The 20,911-nt window shown below is 39.7% G+C and overlaps 1 protein-coding gene across 2 annotated transcripts; it reads left to right on the plus strand.

Moving 5' to 3' along the window:
- The first annotated feature begins 240 nt into the window (after positions 1-240).
- Positions 241-18,426, plus strand: SLC30A5 (solute carrier family 30 member 5). 2 transcript variants are annotated; one of them, XM_039709720.1, is made up of 16 exons: positions 241-532; positions 713-835; positions 3,256-3,322; positions 4,586-4,671; positions 6,101-6,188; positions 6,903-6,990; positions 7,663-7,739; positions 8,884-9,054; positions 9,689-9,977; positions 10,340-10,548; positions 11,557-11,714; positions 12,275-12,404; positions 12,793-13,018; positions 14,354-14,580; positions 16,425-16,553; positions 17,131-18,426. In XM_039709720.1, exons 1-16 carry the CDS (start codon positions 459-461, stop codon positions 17,299-17,301), a joined length of 2,313 nt encoding a protein of 770 aa, XP_039565654.1. In that variant the 5' UTR covers positions 241-458; the 3' UTR covers positions 17,302-18,426. The 2 variants fall into 2 exon arrangements, with proteins under 2 accessions (XP_039565654.1, XP_039565655.1); XM_039709721.1 differs by having other exon boundaries at positions 6,903-6,909.
- Positions 18,427-20,911: the final 2,485 nt, after the last annotated feature.

Raw genomic sequence — 20,911 nt, forward strand, 5'->3', positions numbered from 1 at the left:
GTTTCAACTGGATATTTGAAGCGTTCGACAGGGAAACCGTCTCCTGATGCTTGATGGCTTTATTTTGTGTTACTATGGCGCAGAACTCAGCGCCATAATAACACAAAATAAACCGATTTACATTAAAAAAAAAATAATAAAAAAAAAAATCCTTTATCACCGCCTCCGCCCCGAGGGGAGGAAGCCGCTCCCCTCACAGCTCTGGCCCCGCCCCGCGGCGCCTGCGCGCTGCTCCCGCGCACGCGCGCAGGCGGGAGCTTTGCCGCACGTATTTCCCGTTCCCCGCTCCCGGCTCCCGTGCCGCTCCCCCGGTTCCCGTCCCGTTCCCCTCGTTCCCGCCTCGCCGCACTGCCCGCGGGCGATGCGGTGCTCCCGGCGCAGGGCAGGCGGGCCGCGCCTGAGCTCCTCCTGAGCGCTCGCAGCCGTTCCCAGCAGGAGCTGCCTCCCTCCGTCCCGCCATGGAGCAGCCGTACGGCGGGCAGGCCCTAGCCGGCGGCGGCGCGCTGGGGCCCGTGGATGTGCCCAGCGCCCGGTAACGGCGGCGGGGGGGAGCGGCCGCTCTGCTGGCTCCGGCGGGCGGCTCCTCGCCGTGCCTTCTTCAGGGGCGCAGCGGGCATCGCCCCCCGCCCTCCCGGGGGCCGGCGGCCTTGGCTGAGGCGTCGGGCCCAGGCGGCGGCGTGGCAGGTGCGAACCGGCCTCTCTCCTTCTGCAGGCTGACTCGGTACATCGTGCTGCTGTGCTTCGCCAAGGTTTTGAAAGCCGTGGGGCTGTTTGAATCCTATGATCTTCTGAAAGTGGTCCACCTGGTGCAGTTTATCTTCGTAGTGAAGCTGGGGTGAGTGTGCAGGGGGTGGAGCCTTGTCCCCCACGCGTGATACTTGGGTGTTCTTTGGCAGCGTCAAGCTTGTTACCCTGCATTATGTTGTTACCGTTTACTCGAAGAGGAGAAGGCATAATAATCCAATAACTGCTCTGTTCATAGCAGTGTTTTTGCTTCACATTTCTGTTCACTATAATCTTCAGTGTCTTGCAATGTCTGAAGTTGGAAATGGCCCATAAGGTCCACTGAGTCCAACTCTGCTCCTCACACAACTACCTGAAACTAAAACGTGATCAAGAGTGTTCTCCAGATATTCCTTGAGCTCTAACAGGTTTGGAGCTGTGACACTCCTGGGAAGCCAGTTATGGTGGCTGGCCACCTTCTTAGTGAAGAATCTTTCTATAATGCACAGTGTGAATTTATGCTGATGCAGTGTCATTCCCTCTTCCCTCTCATGCCCTGTCAGTGGTCACTGGAGATGAACATCTCCCCCACCCACCCCTGTCCCTCCCCTGAAGAAGGTGCTGTGAGGTCACCCCTCAGCCTTCTCTAAGCTGAGCAAACCAAGCAACTTCAGATGCTCCTTTTGCTCTTGAGACCTTACACCATCTTGGCTGCCTCCCCAGATGCACGCTAACAGTTTGATGTCCTTCTGATACGGAGGCACCCAAAACTACCTACAGGACCTGACTGAGGCCCCATCCATGCATTGCAGAGCAGAACAACCACCTTCTTTGAGCAGCTTGGGATGCTGTACTTGAATGCAAATGCACCCCAGAATACAGCTGACCCTTTTTGTTGACCCATATTCAACTTTCCATCAACCCATACCCAACCCATATCTCCAGATTTCTTTGTGGGGCTGCTGTTCAGCTTTTTGTGCCCTGCTTTGTGCATACAAGCAGGGTTACCTCGCCACAGATGGAGAATCAGCACTCGTTCTTTTCATGTCATTGGCAGTTGTCCAGTTTTCTAGTCTTTCCACATGTCTCTGTAAGGCCTCTCTGCCCTCAAGAAACGTCAGCGTTTTTCCAGCTTTGGAGTTGGGCCTGTTCTGACAGTGCTGTTGGTCATGGTGTGCCTGTTGCTCCACTGGCAATCCACTATCATCACACAAATGTGCTCTCACCTTCCCTCACCCCAGGGGGCTGGGCAGGAGATTCAGGAGGAAATAAAAAAATAAAACTCACGACTTGCGATAAGAAGAGTTTTATAATTGAACTTAATAAGCTGATCAATTGTTAGTAAGTTAATAAGCAAAATACAGTAATAAAAGGAAGTGATGCACAGTGCTACCACTCAACACACAGTGGCGATACCCGGCCCATCCCCAATCCACAATCTGACCCCATGTGGGTAGTTCCTTCAGTTTATGTACTGAGTATATGGTATTTATGGCATGGAACATCCCTTTGACCTTTCAGGCCAGGTCTCCTGGCCATGCTGCCTCCCAGCTTGTTGTGCACCTGCTTGCTGCCGGAGCGTGGGAAACCAAAAAGTCCTTGACTTTGGATAAGCAGCACTAAGGAACAGCCAAAACTGTGTTATCAACATTGTTCTCACACTGAATCCAAAATAGCACTGCAGTAGCATTGGAGTAGCAGCTACTGAGAAAAATTTATCTCAGTCCAAGCGAAAACCCGGACACTCGGGCTTGTCCAAATTTTGTTAACAAGGGTGTAGAAGATCAGCTTTCTTCTTTATAATTTGTATTCCTGAAGTTCTTGTGGGATTCAGGTGCTCTTTTTCCCCAGTTGAGGGGTTAGGTATGAAAACTGATAGCAAATACACAGAAACAATCTTTGCAGACAAAATCTGGCTTCATGTTTACCTGATGAGATATGGAAGAGCATTTATGAAATAAACGTGACAGAGTTGGAACATTTGGAATTTCATTTTTTCCTTTTATTTCATATTCAAGTATATTTATGGACTTCTTTCTTGCATCTTCCCAAGCACCATAGTTTTTTTTGCCCATCACTTTTGATCCTACTTGATGAAGTTGTGTGCTGTGTCTTTTATTCCTATGGGACTGTGTATTCAGCATTCTGTATCTGAGTAAGGCTTTTTGTATACCTATCTTGCTAATAAAAATCAAAGTATTGTTTCTCTTCAAAACTTCTCAGATCAGTTATTTTGATTTTTGTAAATCACAAGTCGACTTACCATTAGCTATTCTCTCAAGAACTGGCATTTGAAGTTGACCAGAACTGAAGTTCTCTTGTCATTACTGTAGTAGTGGTAGCTGATGGGGGTAGTGCAGCAGGGAAAATAGAACCAGTGACTGTTGTTAGCATGGCCTGTTAATGGATAAAATGTAGACAAAGTTATTTTGTAAACTGAGCCAGGTGTGAGAAACCTAGTTGTTTAGATCTGGTTTGAATAAAAAGATGACTGCTAATAAACTAATAGACAAAACTTACTCCTTTTCACAGGTCTGCTTTTTTTATGGTTTTGTTTCAAAAACCATTTTCTTCTGGAAAAGTGATAACCAAGCGTCAGGTGAGTTGACATAGGTGGGAGTGACTCACATCTTTGCAAATATTCTTGGCAATATGGCTCTTGCCAAAATTGAGTGGTGAACAAAGATTACTCTACTTAGAAGAAGTGGTTACAAGTTCTAGAGGTATACTACTAACTCAGTGTCTTGTGGACTGACACATTCTTCGCTTTTGTCAGCTTCTTTTGAGAGTACAGTGGAAGGGCTGGTCCTTATCGCCAAGCTAGCATTTGCTGTAAGGACTGGATTTTCAAAAAGAGCTCAGTCTACTTAGCTCGCCTGGACAGTTAGGCAATTTCTGGACTGCCAGAATGTCAAAATGCTCCAGTCTTGTCACTCAGAAGAGAAGAGACCCATGTGCATGTGATGAGGGCCTAATCTAATGGCTCATCAGACCTTTGTGAGTTCACAGTATCCCAAGGAGTTTAGAGTAGAACCAAGTTGGATTTGTGCTGATTGTGAGGAATAAATTTTCTCACTGCTTCATATTCATCTTGGATTTATGTAATTGTGTGCACAAAACCTGGATCCAGTGTGTGCAGTAAGTAGACAGAATCTGAAGGATGGCCTTGAAGTGTTCCTTGTGTCAACTGCTTTTCATGACTAGATGCATATGACAGAATATTAAAATGTAAACAGGAATAAATGGCATCTTTTATTTGAGTTCAGAAAAAATCTGTCCATATGTGGTTTTACTTTTGCTAAAACATTTCAAATTCTGGATTTTTAAGATGTTATGTTTGTTGTAGGTGTTTCACCTTGTTTAGCATATTTCCAGAATTAATTTCTTTTAAAACTTGCATCTGAAGTTAATAAAGTATTGAATATCTGAATTACAGCCTGCTTCTTGAAGAAAGAATATAACACACATAAATATTTGTAGGCATAAGGTCTTAGCCTCAATTTGTATATTTTATCTAGTTCTTATTCAGTTTATCTTTTTTTCTGATATATGTAATAGATTACAAAATGGGTAAATGGACTTCATTTTTTTTGAACTATTTTTTCAGGCTTTTTGTTGAGAACTCAGACAATGTTACAGAATTTAGGACTGTGGTATAAAAAAAAATCTGATTCATAGTATGTCCAAATCTTACTTGCCTGGCAAAGTATCTAAGAAGATAATCATACTGTAAATTATAGAACTTGCAATGTACATGTTTTCCCCTCAATTTCTAGAGCTGTTGCGCTAAAACAACGCTAGTAATAGAGTATTTATTTTGAAACTCTGGAGAAAATGATAATGAAATACCTTTCTTTTGTAGTGGATCAAAATTTTTAAGCATGCTGTTGTTGGATGTGTCATTTCACTCTTGTGGTTTTTTGGCCTTACTCTATGTGGACCGCTGAGGTAAATACATATCTACTTTAAATACTAGTTTTCTTCTGTGATCCTTCCCTGTCTTGCTCCTTTGTTGTTTTTTTTCCTGTCTGTCAGACAGTGCTGCTAGCCATTTGATGCATATGCAAAAGCTTATTGAATCCTTGTTAATTTTCATGTGAAATCTTTAGTGCTTGGGAAGAAGTACATATAATTTCTGTAGATCTGGTAAATTTCTTCTACCAGAAGAACTACTTCTTTTATGAGATGCCAGTGAAATTCTTGATAGCGCTTAAACACTTGATGTGAGTGATACATCTAGGTGACATAGTGCAGGTTTTGTCGCTTCTCTGCTGTCATTAATGTAATGCCAACTGTTTATTTACCTGTTTGGAGTCTGTGGCCTGATGGCTAATGGTAGCAGCTGGTATTCCTTTGACAGGTGACTAGAATCAATTTCTGCACTTATTGCAGAGTAATTCTTTATCTGGTTGGCTGTGTGCTCTGTGTTGAAACTGGGTAACATTAGTGCATATACAGGTAAAACCATTTGTGCTGTGTGTTAGTCCTACTGACTGAGTAACTTTGAAAGAGTAGCTAGACTTTCAAAAGTGAAGGTTAATATATTGGAAAGCACGTTTCACTCTAGAGAGGAAAGTAAAGCCTTAAATTATATGTTTTATGAAGGTGAATTTTTATCATCTACACATAGATGATAGATGCCATAGAAGGCATAACTAAGAGTAATACTACTGTGATTAATTATGTTAATGTAGTTAATACTCTTATGTCTTTCTGGGTGCTTGCAGTCTTCCCAAACCAAACCAGTTACATGGGTACATCATGTTGTATTGCTGTGCAGAGCAATACAAAAGCGTTTGGTAAACTTGAGAGCAATAATTACTTTCATGTTCTGCTCAGGAAAGCTGTCAGTACAACTTGGTAGTTAGCCTTTGCTGTCTGAAGGAGGTAGTATGGAAGCTATAATTTTTTATTTTCAGCAATTAAGAGGTTTTGTGGTGACATAATCTACTAGTTCATCAGCACCTCAATGACCAGTATGCATTAGTACAGAACAGGACATCTTTTTTTCTCTGGGAGCAGAACTGATTTAGAGGAGGTATTATAATGGGAATAATAACTCCATTTTGGGCAAGTTGGTATCTTGTTGTATTGCTAGAAGAAAATACAATTTAAAGTTGTCCATAAATGAATAATTTTAATCTGTTACTTGAGTTAGGAAGTTCCTGTTTTGTAACATGTATAGTTGTCTGCAGCTAGATCTATTGCTGGTGAAGGCAAATTCATTTGTGGTTTTTTTCTTTTTAATTTTTAAACCTGGTCTTGTAATCGTAGGATAAATCTTTGTTGTGTCACTAATTTTAGCTGAAATAGTGTATATCAAGGTTTTGAGGCAAACTCATTGTAAAGGGAGTATTTATTTCCTTTTTTTTTATAGGACATTATTACTGTTTGAGCACAGTGATGTAGTTGTGCTGTCACTCCTTAGTGTCTTGTTCACAAGCTCAGGCGGAGGACCAGCAAAGGTATTTAAAAATCTCTTTTATCAAATATAAAACATACTAAATCCTATAAATTCAAGTACTTCTTTACCTGGAACAAACTGTTTTGGGTCCATGTTCATAGAAAATCTGCTTTTTTAGTTTAATTGGTGGTGAAATAGTAAGACATACTACTTGCAGTAGTTTAAGTCTGAGTGGTGAAAGCTCTGGGAGCTGGGATTTCATAGCTACCTGTGTCCTTTCCAGACAAAAGAACTTCAGAGCTGTTGTTTCTCATAGTCTTTGTGTAGTTCTTTAGTCTTCAGGTCCCATAAGAGAAAATCCAGCAGTTTGTACGGATCTTGTTTGTAGCTCATTGATGCTATGAAATATTAAATCATCAGGTTGTAGTAGCAGTGCATTCTGGCAGGCAGAAAGACACTGTGAAGAAAGTAATCACACTTAAAGTTCATAAGATACCAGCATCTAGCTTTCTGCAGTGGTGATATGTCCTGAGTTATCTGGTAAGTCTGAAAAACAGAAAAAATGTGAAATTATATTGTCAAGGTCACTTTCTTAAAAATAATAGAAGTTTCTTTAATGGTTTTCTTACTGGAGTATGCTTACATTGATCAGGAAGCAGGGAAGGAGAGGACCGATTTAATAGATTTTTTTGCAGTAATCTGTCGTGCCAGTTTAGAAATACTTGGGGTTTTTTGTTGTTTGGTTGTTTATTGTTTGTTTGGGTTTATTTTACAGACAAGAGGTGCTGCATTTTTCATCATAGCTATCGTCTGCTTACTGCTTTTTGATAATGACGACCTCATGGCTAAAATAGCAGAACATCGTATCCTTTCTTGTTATGTGAAGGAGCACGTGACTCTTAGTACTGGAGCAGAAAAAATGTGAAATCAAGTGTACTGAATTAAATTATAATTAGAAGTGATTTTGAAGTTAGTTTTCAATTGATCATCTCATCAAAGTGTACTGAGAAAAGGTAGTACATCTACAGATGGGCAATAAAAATTGAAAGTAAAGTTTCCAAAGGAAGAATAAAAAAACATGGAATTACGCAAATGGTGTATTCTAGAACCTTATTGATGAATTTACTTAGTTTTCAGTGAGTAAAATCATAAAATAGAGTCATGGAGTGGCCTGGATTGGAAGGCATTTTAGGATGATCAAGTCCAGCTATTCACCCAGCACTGCCAAGCTTGTCACTAAATCATGTCCCTAAGTGCTACATCCATATGTCTTTTCTATCATTCACTAGGCAGGTCACTTCATCATACAGATAAGGCTGGTCAGTCAGGACCTGCATTTCACAAACCCATGCTGACAGCTGGGCCTGATCTCTGGTTGTCCTGCACATGCCAACGCACCATAAAGCTCAGTTTGCTTACCTCTGCTTTTTGTGTTCTGCTACCTTTGCCTGTTGTTGTTCTTGGTTAAAAAAAAAAAAAAAAAAAAAAGAGAAAAGAAAATATCTAATGAAACTCTTCCTTAATTTTTTATTTAGCTGAGGGGCATCATGACAGTGCTCTTACTCATGTTCTGTATACAATCATTGCTTTCCTGGGTGTTGCAGATCACAAGGTAAATAACATGTATTTTAGAATCTTTATCTAAGTTTTGAAAGTAAGAATTTCACCAACTCAGAGCTAATCCAAGTCTGAATCAAAACCAAAAGGTTGAACATCCCTATCCCGTATTAGAACTGAACTAGCACTAGTAATTTTGCGCACTGGTTGGAGTATGAGGAGCTTCAATACAGCAAGCCAAACCATACAATATTCAATCTCTGTAGCTGATAAGGACTTCGCTGTAATGCATAGCCTAACAAGTCTCATTAAAATTACCATGAAATATTCTGTTATTGGTGTTCTTGGTGTTTATAATGCTTTGCCTACAAACCACTTCTTACGCACTTTTGGGGCCTGTGTTTTGTTTCTGCATCTTTAGATTTCCCCAGTCTTTCCTTTACATTATACTTGTATTTGAAGACACTGATACTTCTTAGTAAGATAGTCCCATTGTAATTGGTGGTATGAATAGCTGAATATCATAATCTGACTGTACGGGGTTAAACTGGCTGATTGAGTTGTGTTAGCTTAGTCTTGCTAAAGTGGCTTCATTGAGGACTGAAACAGGAAAAAAATTGAGCAGCTGAAAATGTATTAATGTAAAAATAAATGAAATATTAGAAAGACTGGTTAATGGTGCAAAAAAGCAAGTGTGATCTAAGGGAGATGAGGTGCTGTGTATCTGGTAATTAATTTAAAGACAAATTTTGAAAGTATATTGTGGAGAAATAAGGTGTGTTCAAAGGTAAGTGGATGAAAAGGCTATGAGGGGTTTAGAGGACAAGATTATGTGAATCTTTGGGGGTTTATGTATGCTTTCAACATGCTTTTAATAATGGAAGATGGGAAAACTTTGGGTGATTATTCTTCTTCCTCAGATGCTGATTGCTACCATTTTGCTGCTGGTGTATGCCAGTTAATACTATTGAGAGTTTTAAAATTCAGCTTGGGCTGTTGTGAGTAGTGCTAAGGCACGGCTGTGTATGCTATGTTAGTGTTTGTAGCTAGAGTAAAAATTACAGGAAATATCCTCGTTTTGGCTTTTGTTTCCAGGTTAAGGAAAATACACTAATATTTCCTCCTTGTAAGTGTCACTGTGTTTGGAGTGAGGTTTTTAGTACTTAAGAAATGCTAATGGAATCCTGTTATGTTTCCAGGGTGGAGTACTACTTCTGGTACTGGCATTATGCTGCAAGGTTGGTTTTCACATGGCATCCCGAAAACTATCTGTAGATGTAGGTGGAGCCAAGCGTCTTCAAGCTTTGTCTCATCTTGTTTCTGTCCTTCTGTTGTGCCCGTGGGTTATTGTTCTCTCTCTGACAACAGAGGTAAGATAATAAGTACAAAAATAAATAATTTTTATAATGATTGTGAATTGCAATTTAAATCTTTCCTTTAAAGTATCTTTAAAATTATCAATGTTGCTGTCTTTATTTTTTTGTAGTAAGTTTTGTTTGAAATTTTTCCATTATGTTTTTCTTCTATATTTGTTTTTTATCTGTGTGATACTTTAATTTCCTGTTTTGTGTGATAACTGTGCTTCATCCTTCTAGCGCAGATACTATACCTTGGGTTCATCTACTAACATTGCACAAGCATTAATGACTTTATAAATACAGTGCTCTTTTATCCCTAAGAAGTAAATAATTTATTGTCATTTTTAAAAATGCTCTTCATGCTTGCATGCATAGGGAGAGTAGGCCATTGCAACCATGGCATTGTTAGAATTCCTTTTACGAACACGAAAGTATTTAAAATAAAGGGCTTCAGTGCATTTTAGATATATGTCTCTTTTTATATCTGGAATGATATGTTTATATGATAAATTGAAAATATAAAAGTATTTATGTTTTATGGATTAGTGAAAACACTTGTCATTCAAGTGAACTACATTTAATGCTATGTATACAAATCACTCTTCCGGTGAGCAGTTGTGTTTGAAATATTTTTTTTTTGTTGCAGAGTAAAGTAGAGTCTTGGTCTTCTCTCATCATGCCTTTCATAACAGTCATCTTCTTTGTTGTGATCCTGGATTTCTACGTGGAGTCCATATGCTCTGTGAAAATGGAAGCTTCCACATGTGCTCGATATGGATCCTTTCTTATTTTCATTAGTGCACTGCTTTTTGGAAACTTTTGGACGCATCCAATAACAGACCAGCTTCGAGCTATGAACAAGCCACCACACCATGAAAGCACAGAGCATGTTCTTTCTGGAGGGGTGGTAGTGAGTGCTGTCTTCTTTGTTTTATGTACGTATTCTTGTCTAAACTGTAGTAAATCTGTGGTCTGTGTGACTGGGAAGCCAATCAGAAAATTGAGGTGTGCGGAATTCTTTTGGACGAGCTTTTATGGTTCTTTGGAATAAGGCAGCCTGTAGCTTTTTGCTCTTCTATTGTCTGTCTACAGAAAAAAAAAAAAGAATGTGATCTGTTGTTGAAGTGATGATCTAATTTGACGTAGCAATGAAATGCAGTAATAAACCTCCAGATGAAGTTGACAATCAATCTGCTGCCAGAAAATTTCATGTAAACTTTGACTGCTGATTAAACACATTATAGAATAGCTGTGAAGCTTAGAAACGGCAACAAAAACTTCAATACTTTCCTTGCAGCTGCCAATATCCTGTCCTCCCCCTCCAGGAAAGGGCAGAAGGGTACCCTTATTGGCTATTCCCCTGAAGGCACTCCTCTCTATAACTTCATGGGTGATGCATTACAGCAAAGCTCCCAGTCATTGCCCCGGTTTATTAAGGAGTCACTGAAACAAATCCTTGAGGAGTATGATTCTCGACAGATCTTCTATTTCTTGTGCCTAAATCTGGTAAGTGAATGGTTTTTTTCTTCAAATCCAATCACAATAGTGCATATGTAATAAAGAAATAAGAGTTATTCTTTAGAAGATTCCCATAATTGATTTGTTTGAAAGTGACCTTTGACAGGGCAATTTAAGTAGTGGTCACTGATTTGTTGTCACAGTGCAGCACTGGTTCTATGTGTAAGGGTTACACCAGTAACTGAATACTTGTATGATAGTATGTTTAACGTTGAGATAGCTCAATGTTGCCAGCAAATAAGGTGAATCTGATAAGGCCTCAGTGATAAGGATGGGGACAACAAAATAGAAGGTGTGGGATTGATTAATGTCATATTGGAGCAGGCTAGTTTTATTTTTAGCTTCTCTCTTGAACAGGAAAAGATGATGCAGTAAGCAAAACTGATAGAACCTCATTTGCAAAGATCTTTAGGAAAATAATGGGGGAAATTGAAGTATCTGTTATCAGTATCTGTAAGGAATTCCATTATGGAATATAAAAGATTTGAAAAAAGTTTTTAAGCAGATGGATTAATAATAGTAAAAGGTACAGCGAAAATGTATATATTAAAAAATGTTTCCTTGTTTACTTTTCTCAGAGCCAATTCCTCAGATTTAAACAGTCAACTTACTAAAGAAGAAAATCTTGGCATTAACAGATTTATAGACAGCATTACTTTTACACTAATAATGTAGAGTTCTTGCATTTTTAATTACAAAATGCTTAGAATTTGTCTGTAGAATGTCAGTTTAAAATTTGAAACAAAAAATTAACTCCTGTAAAGAGTTGGTTTTTCTGTGTGAGTCTGTAAGGAGAGTGAGTTCAAAAATGTCTCTTTATAGACTTGAGGTGCATCATGTATTTCATTGGAGGAGAGTAAAAATGGTCTAGAAATACTCAGAACAATACCTTTGAAAAATATTGAGTGTTCTATGAAAAGAATATCCTTCTGTCTACCAAAACATTAATACACAAGGTAATATTTAAGGAAAAATTTAAACTCTGTTTTGTTTTAGGCTTTCACTTTTGTGGAGCTTTTTTATGGAGTGTGGACCAATAGCCTTGGTCTTATTTCTGATGGATTTCACATGCTTTTTGATTGTTCTGCGTTAGTGATGGGGCTTTTTGCAGCTCTGATGACAAGGTGGAAAGCAACTCGCATATTTTCATATGGGTATGTGACCTGGGTTCTTTAAGGACTATTTGAAACTTAACTCTCCTTGCTCATTTTCAAAATGTCCTGGTATGTATGGATATTTTAGTAATGTATGTTTCTGTGTGTATTTTACTGTGTCTCTTCCATTTCTGCTTATGCTGTTCTCTTCTTACCTGTGCAAAAAATGTGTCTGAAATGTAACCTTCATTTATCTCTAGAAGTAAAACTTATATCACTGTGAAGATTCTTTAGAAATTGCCTCATGCTAGACATTTATGTCAAACAGAAATCTATGTTAAAAGTCAGTGTTCGTATGAAGATTTAGATCCAGCTGATATAATTTAACTTTATAAATTTGCATAGCAGTTTAGCAGTTTGAAGTCCTGAATGGGCAGTATATATAAGAGAATACTTCTACATTGTTTTATTATAATGGAGTTTGGACAGTTGGAAACTGGCCACCTGCTACAGCAATCTTAATGCTGTATTGAAAGAATTATAACTTTATTTATTATAACTTTGACATTGGATCAGAGTACCCATTTTTCGCTCTCAAATGTATATGTGTTTACTTTCAGGTATGGACGTGTAGAAATTCTCTCTGGATTTATTAATGGCCTCTTTCTGATGGTGATTGCTTTCTTTGTCTTCATGGAATCAGTGGCGAGACTGGTAGATCCCCCAGATATAGATACAAACATGCTAACTGTAAGTTTTGTCCTTCTGTTTCAGTGTAGTTTTGCAGTTAATGGTTAAGTTATGTTTATCTCCAGGGTGATAGTCCTTCCAGTACCTGAAGGGAGCTTTCAGGAGAGCTGAGAAGAATTTTTTGCCAGGGCATTTAATGGACAAGGAGAAATGGCTTCAAACTGAAGCAGGGTAGTATAGAGTAGATATTGGGAGTGAATTAGATATTAGGAGGGAATTCTTTATTGTGAAGGTGGTCAGGCACTGGAACAGGTTGCCCAGAGAAGTTTTAGGCTTCCACAGTTTTCCTTAATTAAGTGCATAGTGGTTTTGGTTACCGTGTTCTAGAAAATAAGTTTGAATACCTGTGAAGATGCAGTGAAGCTGAAGACTTTTCTCCCTCTCACAGCCGGTCTCTGTTGGAGGGCTGATCGTAAACCTTGTTGGCATCTGTGCCTTCAGCCACGCGCACTCCCACGGGGCTTCTCGGGGAGGCTGTCCCACACATGATCACAGCCATTCTCACCATGGCCACAGCCACAGCCACGGGCACGGCCATTCCCACAGTGACCATGGCCACAGCCATGGACATTCCCATGGATCTGCTGGAGGAGGCATGAACACCAACATGAGAGGCAAGTACAGATTGTTGAATCATAAATGATGTGCGTGATTTCTAGGAGACTGAAGATTTTCAGGATCAGACCTATGCTGTATTATGCCTTAATCTAAAACGCTCTTGATTAGTGATCTGACAGGCATTAAATGCACTATACAGGAATTGCTCAAACCATTTATGAATTTAACTTGAAGAAATGTGAGATATTTCTGTGCCATATGTGTGTAATACATAAGGAACAATAAAAAGCGGGAATCTGTGGTAGTCACATTAAAAAAGGTCACTGTAAACCATATTTTAAAAGCTTTAAGTCCTTGTTTCTAAGTTCAAACTGGAAATGAAGTTACGAGGTCTCTTATCTATGGATACTACCATGCTTCTTGGAATCACATGACAGCTGGTTGTAAAAACACTGGGAAGGGGATAAAAAGTAGGAGAACAAATACAGACCAGCACAGAATATGCTTTTATATGTGATTCAGAAGATAAAGAGAAATTTTCAAATATGAAATCATGAAGTTGTGAAGGGCACTGTACGTGAAAGTTCAGCATAGAATTTCTTCCCTAGTAGTTAGAAAATAATTATTTACCAACTGTCTGTCTTATTAAAAAAACCTTTAAAAGTGGTGTTTTCTGTGTAAGTTTGTCAGAATATGGTGAGCAGTCTCATGTTTCATATGTTATGTCTTAACTCAGTTGCTTATCCTGGTTATTCATATTCATCATGTCTGTAATTTTTTTAAGTTTGCATATGGTCATGTTTCAATATTCTTTAAAATCTTGACACCTAACTAGCACTAATCTTACCAAGGGTTGGAGAGTATTTTTCTATGCCCATTGAGTGTACATTGAGAATGAACTCACAAGTAAAGCACTAGAAATTATAAGATTCATATCAGTAGCACAAAGACAATTCTCTTGTAAAATTGGAGAAGAACTGGCATACAAAAAACAACCAGTACATTCATGTGTGTCCACATTAGCAAGCAATGTACACTGATCTTCTAACTCTCTGTTAGAGATCAATGAGTCCTTGTATACAGAGGTAAATAATTATGCTATATTGTACAAATCCCACTAACGTTTGAAAGTCTATTCACATATACTTTAGTCTGTGGATGGCTAGATCATTTGCCCTAGATCATTTTAATCATAGATTAAAAATTGGTTTTTACAATAATTTGCAGTTAAACATTAGAAGAGCTAAGTATTTAGTGTATTTTGTCCCAGGTTAGGCAAAGAGTTGTCTCTGCTTAGCTTGAGGATACTTAGTAAGCCTTACTAAGTTTCTGCTATTGAATATATAGATACATTTTAGACAGAACTGTTAATCACTCTGTTTTTGTTTTAGGTGTGTTTCTGCATGTGTTAGCAGACACTCTTGGCAGTGTTGGTGTTATCGTATCCACAATATTTATTCAGCAATTTGGATGGCTCATAGCTGATCCGCTCTGCTCTCTGTTTATTGCTACACTGATTTTTCTTAGTGTTATCCCACTATTGAAAGATGCCTGTCAAGTGCTTTTGTTGAGGATACCTCCAGAACACGAGAAAGATCTGCATGCTGCTTTAGAAAAGGTACAACTATAAATGATTTTGTATACAAAAATCCAAAGCTGTAACTGTTTTTAATGATTATTAAACTCAGACAGATCAGTCAGACAGCTTCTGTTGTCTTAGGCAACTTAATGTCTCAAGTTGTTTAAAATCTATTTTGCAGAGAAGTGACAGGACTACTAGTTCTAACTATAAAAGTTGGTTTGCAGCTAAAAAGATTTCCACTGTTTTTTTGGTTTTATGGATAGCCCATAATTTTGGACAAGTATGGTAACAGTTTGGTAAATGTACCACACTGTAGTACTGAGAAAGTAATACACAGTTCCCCAAACCTGCTTCCTTTTTAAACTTGTTACGAACATTCAGGGTACAGGATTATATCATGAGCTTGTAATTTCAAGTTTTCTGATTTATCCATATCATGAAGGGTTCACAGTAGGTGGGATGGCAAAACTTAAGCTGTTTTTTCTAATTATTTTCGTTCTAGACTGTTCTCTTCCTGTCTGGTGCAGTATGGCATCTGCCTTGAGGCTGTACCTAGTCTTTGCTGTTGCCTCATTTTAAGTTCCTGCCCAGAATAGTAATGTGGACCTCAGTGTGGAGAATTCCTCTCTGTGAAAGGATGAGTTAAAAGTTCCTTGAGGATGCCATCAACTAGAGGCTTCAAGGAAAACTATCCTTATGGTGTCCTGTCAGTTACTAGATGGGAAAATATGTTCTTGTCTGCGTGAGAAAAAGAAAAAAGAACAAATGGGAATTGTCTCAGAGCGATTAATGTAGCAAAAGGAAATTGACTTGCAAAGTGTGGTTTCACTTTTTGACGAGAGAAGACAGTAATTCTGAGAGACTGGGGAAAAATAAAGTACTTTTTGAGAACAACCAAAGACCAGTTGATTAAAAGATAACAGGAAAAGCATTTGAAAAATTACATCACAGTAGAACAATGTGTTTGCTGTAGGTTGACCCTGTCCAGCAGCCAGGCATCCATACAGCCATTTGCTCACTCCCCTCCTTTACCACCACCGCCACCAGTGGGATGGGAGCATAAGCAAAAAAACCCTGGGAACAATATAACAGGTGAAGGAAGAGCAGCGGAAAAAAAGGAGAAAAAAAACTCTCCAAACAACAGCCACCTTGGAAGCCAAAGTCCCACCTTCATCCTCTCCTCCAGTTTTTACTGCTGAGCAAGGTGTTACATGGTGTGCAGTAACACCATGGACAGCTTGGGTCAGCTGCCTTGGCTGTGTCACCTCCCTGGCCTACCCACTAGGGCAAGGGCAAAGTGGGGAAAAATAGAAAGCTTTGACAATGCCTAATAGAAAAGAAATAGCCTGAACAGTTCAGCAATAGCCAAATCAGAACGGTTTTAAGCAGAAATCCAAAATACAGCGCCTTATCAGCTGCTCTAAAAAACCATCACTGCCAACCCAGAACAAAGATCAATTTGAAAAAATTATGTATTATAGAAAAGAAGTTATGTCTCTGAATAAAGTTCAGCTGTGATAACTAAATATAGCTGCTAAACAGTGAGGTAACCAATTCCCTGGTAGATGCTGTACCAATATTCTGATTAGTCTATCCATTTGTGTTCCTGTGATCTGTTTATTAGATTTAAGGGATATTTTTTTTTCCTCATCCTATTTAGCATTGCTTTTCTGGGGGTTTTCGTTTGGTTTGAGTTTTACCTTCTAGAATTTTACAGTACTAGCAAGGTAACCTTTCAATACAAGATATTTCTGAATATGGCTTAGTTGGAAAGCTGCTGTGCTATGGTTTTGTTTCCTTGTGAAATATTATCCACCAATAGCCGTGTACATGTACAAGTTTAAAATTACTTAATTTTTGCTACTGAAATTTCTTCACAGATTCAAAAAATAGAGGGAGTTATATCCTACAGAGATCCTCATTTTTGGTGTCACTCTGCAACTGTTGTGGCAGGCACAATACATGTGCAAGTGGTATCAGATGTGATGGAACAGAGAATTGTACAGCAGGTACGGTACAAGGTTTTTAGATTCTTAATTCCTTAATTTCCTACTCGGCGTCTCCCTTTTGGTCACAGAGTGAAGTTTCAAGTTGACATGTATGATTTTATTTGTAGCTGTCCATTATTGTCTCAGAATTGGTGTCTACTGCCACTTGCCTGCTAGCTCGAAATTAGTCATGTAAAGAGTTATTTGCTAGAACATCTGCCAAAACACTGACTGACAGTGGCACTACATCTACTCTGAGAAAAGAAGGGGAGGTGTTAAAACAGGCCTGCAAAACAGGGAGTAAACAGTAGGGATATCTGGATGCTAACATGTCTAAAACCGGATTACCACTACCTATCTGCCGTGGGTTTTTCTTTTCTTTAAAAGGATATATATTTCCTTATGCAAGACACTGAGAGTCACCCAGTGTTCAGAAGTTGCAAATCCATACCCTCTAAACCTAGTCTTTGCTTTCCAGAGAAATGAATTCTTCAAAATTATATATGGGGGTTTTTTAACTGCATTGCAGAGCCAGCATACTGCAAGTTACTGAGAAATACGTGTGAAGTGTGATACTAATGTTAACCATTCTGTTCAGGTTACAGCAATTCTGAAAGATGCTGGTGTAAACAACTTAACTGTCCAAGTGGAGAAAGAAGCTTATTTTCAACACATGTCTGGACTCAGTACAGGATTTCAGGATGTCCTTGCAATGACTCAGCAACTAGAATCCATGAAATACTACAAAGATGGTACTTATATCATGTGATAGAAATTTGTATTTGCCAAAGGAGATGTAAATGGTCAAGCTAATGGATTCCATATTTGTACTTTTGCTGGAAGATCTTGCACATACATGTACAGAAACAAATGTACTATATATTTCAGTTTTTGTAAGTGTACTATCTTTGTTAATTGGATTGAGATGCTTTTATAAAGGAAATAAGAAGGACTTGAATACTTGCTGTAAATGTGAAAATAATTGAAATCTTATATACTATACTTGGTGTTTATTAAACAGAAGTCTTGAAACTTGCAGATGAGCACAGATATATTCCATGCTTTCTCTAAAGTGTGGAACATCGGTATTTTGATTTCTTCTTAGCAGTGGGATACAGAAGTACTTTATATTGGAATGCAAACAATCAACTGGGCACTACTTTTCTGTCTTTCAAGGATAGCTTGAAGACTCTTAGAATGAAAAAAACACTTTATTATGGGGATTAAAAAACATCAAGTCCTGTGTTTTACATACTTTGTTAGATAATAGAAATATAAAGTTTTTATATTATGTCTCAGCATACAGATCTAATTTCTGCACTTCTAATGCACCAGAGCAAATATATGTTACCATTTTACATTTGTATCAAACTATTTTTAGAAGCAAAATCCACAGATTTAACAGTGAGAAATAGGGAAGGGAATAAAAATGAAAACACTTTTTCCAGGGAAGACTCAGAATCATAACTCAAACCACTTAAAACTTTTTGTACTTTTTATATGAATAACTGCAAATGCAATATTTGAAGTCTGGAAGTAATAAGTCAGTGAGCATCCTAGCACTCAGCTGAACTTCATCTCTTCAAGATGTGTTATCCTGTACTTTACTCAATTTTTTTTAGTAATACCATGACAGCTGCAAGTGTGCTGTAGCCAACTGTACCTCCATGTATTACCTAGGGAAGAAGTTCAGATTTAGAATGCTAAACTGTGAAAGTAGTCTTGGACGTGACAAGTTGCTGAAATGAACAGAAAATTGAGACTTCTTGATGGAAAAGTGAAAGAGTGCCTTTAAGAAAGAGTTACGAATGCTGAGGACTTAATACTGCAAAGAAAACAAATCCATGTGTTTAGTGAAAACCTGTCAATGGGGTAATAAAATAAATCTTCAGAAGTAGTTGTGCTTATATCTGTTCGCAGGCTTCTTGTGCATCCTCTTCTTTCTGTACACATTAATATTTTCCTTGAAATTTTAGAAATTAATTCAGTGGTTAACAAGAACGAATACATCTTTCACCATCCCATGTATCATGGCAGTATTGTTTTGTTGTACTGTTTTCTTGTTTCTGGTGTTCAGTGATTCTTGAGTACCATAATAATAAGAATAGACTTGATGTTAGTGAAATTAAAGGGCAGAACAGAGTGATAAAGAAATTCTATAATTGGAGGAGATTTACCAGGAATGCAGTTAGAAATGTCCTTGTGTCATTCTGCTTGTCTTGTCACCAGATTGTTTATACAACTTAGGTGGTTTGTTTTGTTACTCTTGAAGGAGTTCCTCCTGACCTATGTTAAAACACTGTCTGCAGTACAAGACTGACTTGGAAAACTGTGGTCAGAAAATGTCTAGAAGTTGCATTGCATTTGTGTAGTGTGATGAATATAAAGTGCATAAATTGTAGTCCCTCAGGTCTTGGGACAGTGCTGGAGAATCAGCCACCTCCTCAAAGCTGGATCCTGTTTTCTGCCCATTTACACAGTGTTTTTCTTACCTTGCCTCCTCCAGAAGGGTCATCAGTTGATGAGCTACAGTTTTGCTCAATCTAGAACTAGGGTGATATTTTTGGTTTTGAAACCAGTCTCAAACTAAAATTTTCACTTAATGTTTACATATGTGACTCCCGTTTTGGGGGGGTTGTACTAGACTTGATAACATTTCAGCAAGGCCCATTATGACATTAAATGAAGATGATGAAAAAGAGGGTGATTATGTCTTTTGAATCATTTTCTTAACATAATCGTGAAGCTTCTGTGCTTGCCACAGCTTCCTCTGAGCAAATGGCCATTTCCTACTTCAGCTGTAGTGGCAGAACCCAAAACAAATCAAGGTGGCTGGCACTGTGATCATGGCAGTGAAGATGAACCTATACCTGTATATTTCACAGGCAAGTGCAAACCTGCATCTTAGCTTACATTTGGCAGTTTTTTCCATGTTACGCAGCACACATGCACAGTGTTCTTCCTGGCTCTCTTGCCTGTTGTCTATCTTACATTGTCTGTCTTACAACATCCCTCTTAAATTTGTTTAGTCTGGCAGTAATCCACCAAAGAAGGGTTCAGGATTCCCCACAAGATGTATTGGGATTGTGCTGTGTAGGCAGGTTTTCAAACCACAGGTGGAGGCCAGTTGATTACTATCTTAGTACTGGGAGGGCATGGGGAGGTTCAATCCAGTCACCTGGTCTATATGCAGGGAGTTGCAACAAAACACTTTGAAAGATTAAACAGGTTTAAAAGGAACTCCGAGCGAGCAGTACCTGTGTATATAAAGAGGAAAATGTTCGTGTTTTTTTGTCCCTGATGCAGAAGCCATGAGTTCGTAAGCTGGGGACGAGTTGCGGGGACGCGGCGGCGCCTGGGGTCTTGAAGCGAGCGCTGCCTGCAGCGCAGCCCGTGCCGCTGCGCTCCCTCCTGCCCAGCCCGGCCCCTGTGCGATGGGGCCGGCTCGGCTCGGCAGGGGAGCGGGGCGGGCTGATGTGGCTTGCGGAGAGGCCACTGCGCGGCCCTTGGTGTCCTGCTCCCTCCTTCCCTTCCTCTCCCTTCAGCTTGGCGGGCAGTGCAGGGTACAACCCGGGAGCTTGGCGAGGAGGGCGGTGGGGGCGTGCCCGTTTCTCTTTCTCTGGGACAGCTCGTTGGTTCCCTCACTCTGCTCCCCTTCAGCCCTCTAGTGCGAAGGGGAGCTGCCCTGAAGCCCCTCAGCTTCGCGTCTACGGCCCTTCGGCTCCGAAGGCGTGCAGAGCTCTTGCCGCAGCTCCGTTCCTGCAGCACGCCGGCGCTGCCTGCAGCGCTGCCCCGATTCCTCGTTCCCGCGGCGGTGCAGCGCACAGCCACACGCCTCGTCCCGCTGACCACCCTTCTCCTGCCCTCCCCTGCAATCCCGCTCCGCAGCCGATCCCTCGAAAGAGAAGAGCGCGCCACCCGTCCCCAAGAACGGTGGGACGTCGGCACTGCATGGCAGAGCCGACAGTAGACCCAGACGCCAACAAGTCGTCAAGTTGAAGGGAGACCACGGGCAGCCGAGTGTCAAGTAGGCCGCCGTCCCGGGGACGATGGTTACCAGGAGGCTTTTGCCACGGAAAACAGTGTCGCCGCTCTGAAAAGTGCATATTGTATGGCTCTACGCAGTTGTTTACTATACACATTAAGTTGTATTGAGTCGTAGTGCAGTATTAACATTTTAATAGTATGGTAAGTGTAGTTTCATAGCAAAAAGGTAACTTTTGTAGTTAAAATAGGAACTACGTATGTGGAATGTTTTCTTTTTAGAAAGGAATGAGGGGCCCTCACCGGATGGCAGCTGTAGGACACCTAAATCTTTCAGAGAAAGGGAATTTATTGCTCCCTTATCAGCAGAAAACTAACTTCTTCCCACCTTGCTC

The sequence above is a fragment of the Passer montanus genome, unplaced genomic scaffold (genome assembly GCF_014805655.1).
Source record: "Passer montanus isolate IOZ18808 unplaced genomic scaffold, ASM1480565v1 scaffold22, whole genome shotgun sequence".
NCBI lineage: Eukaryota > Metazoa > Chordata > Aves > Passeriformes > Passeridae > Passer > Passer montanus.

Bases quoted from the DNA above. Each gene is read 5' to 3' on its own strand.
- SLC30A5 (XM_039709720.1), top strand. From the start codon at position 459: ATGGAGCAGCCGTACGGCGGGCAGGCCCTAGCCGGCGGCGGCGCGCTG. The intron at 3,323-4,585 runs GTGAGTTGACAT...TTTCTTTTGTAG, and splicing joins AAGTGATAACCAAGCGTCAG to TGGATCAAAATTTTTAAGCA. The intron at 6,189-6,902 runs GTATTTAAAAAT...TTTATTTTACAG, and splicing joins CAGGCGGAGGACCAGCAAAG to ACAAGAGGTGCTGCATTTTT.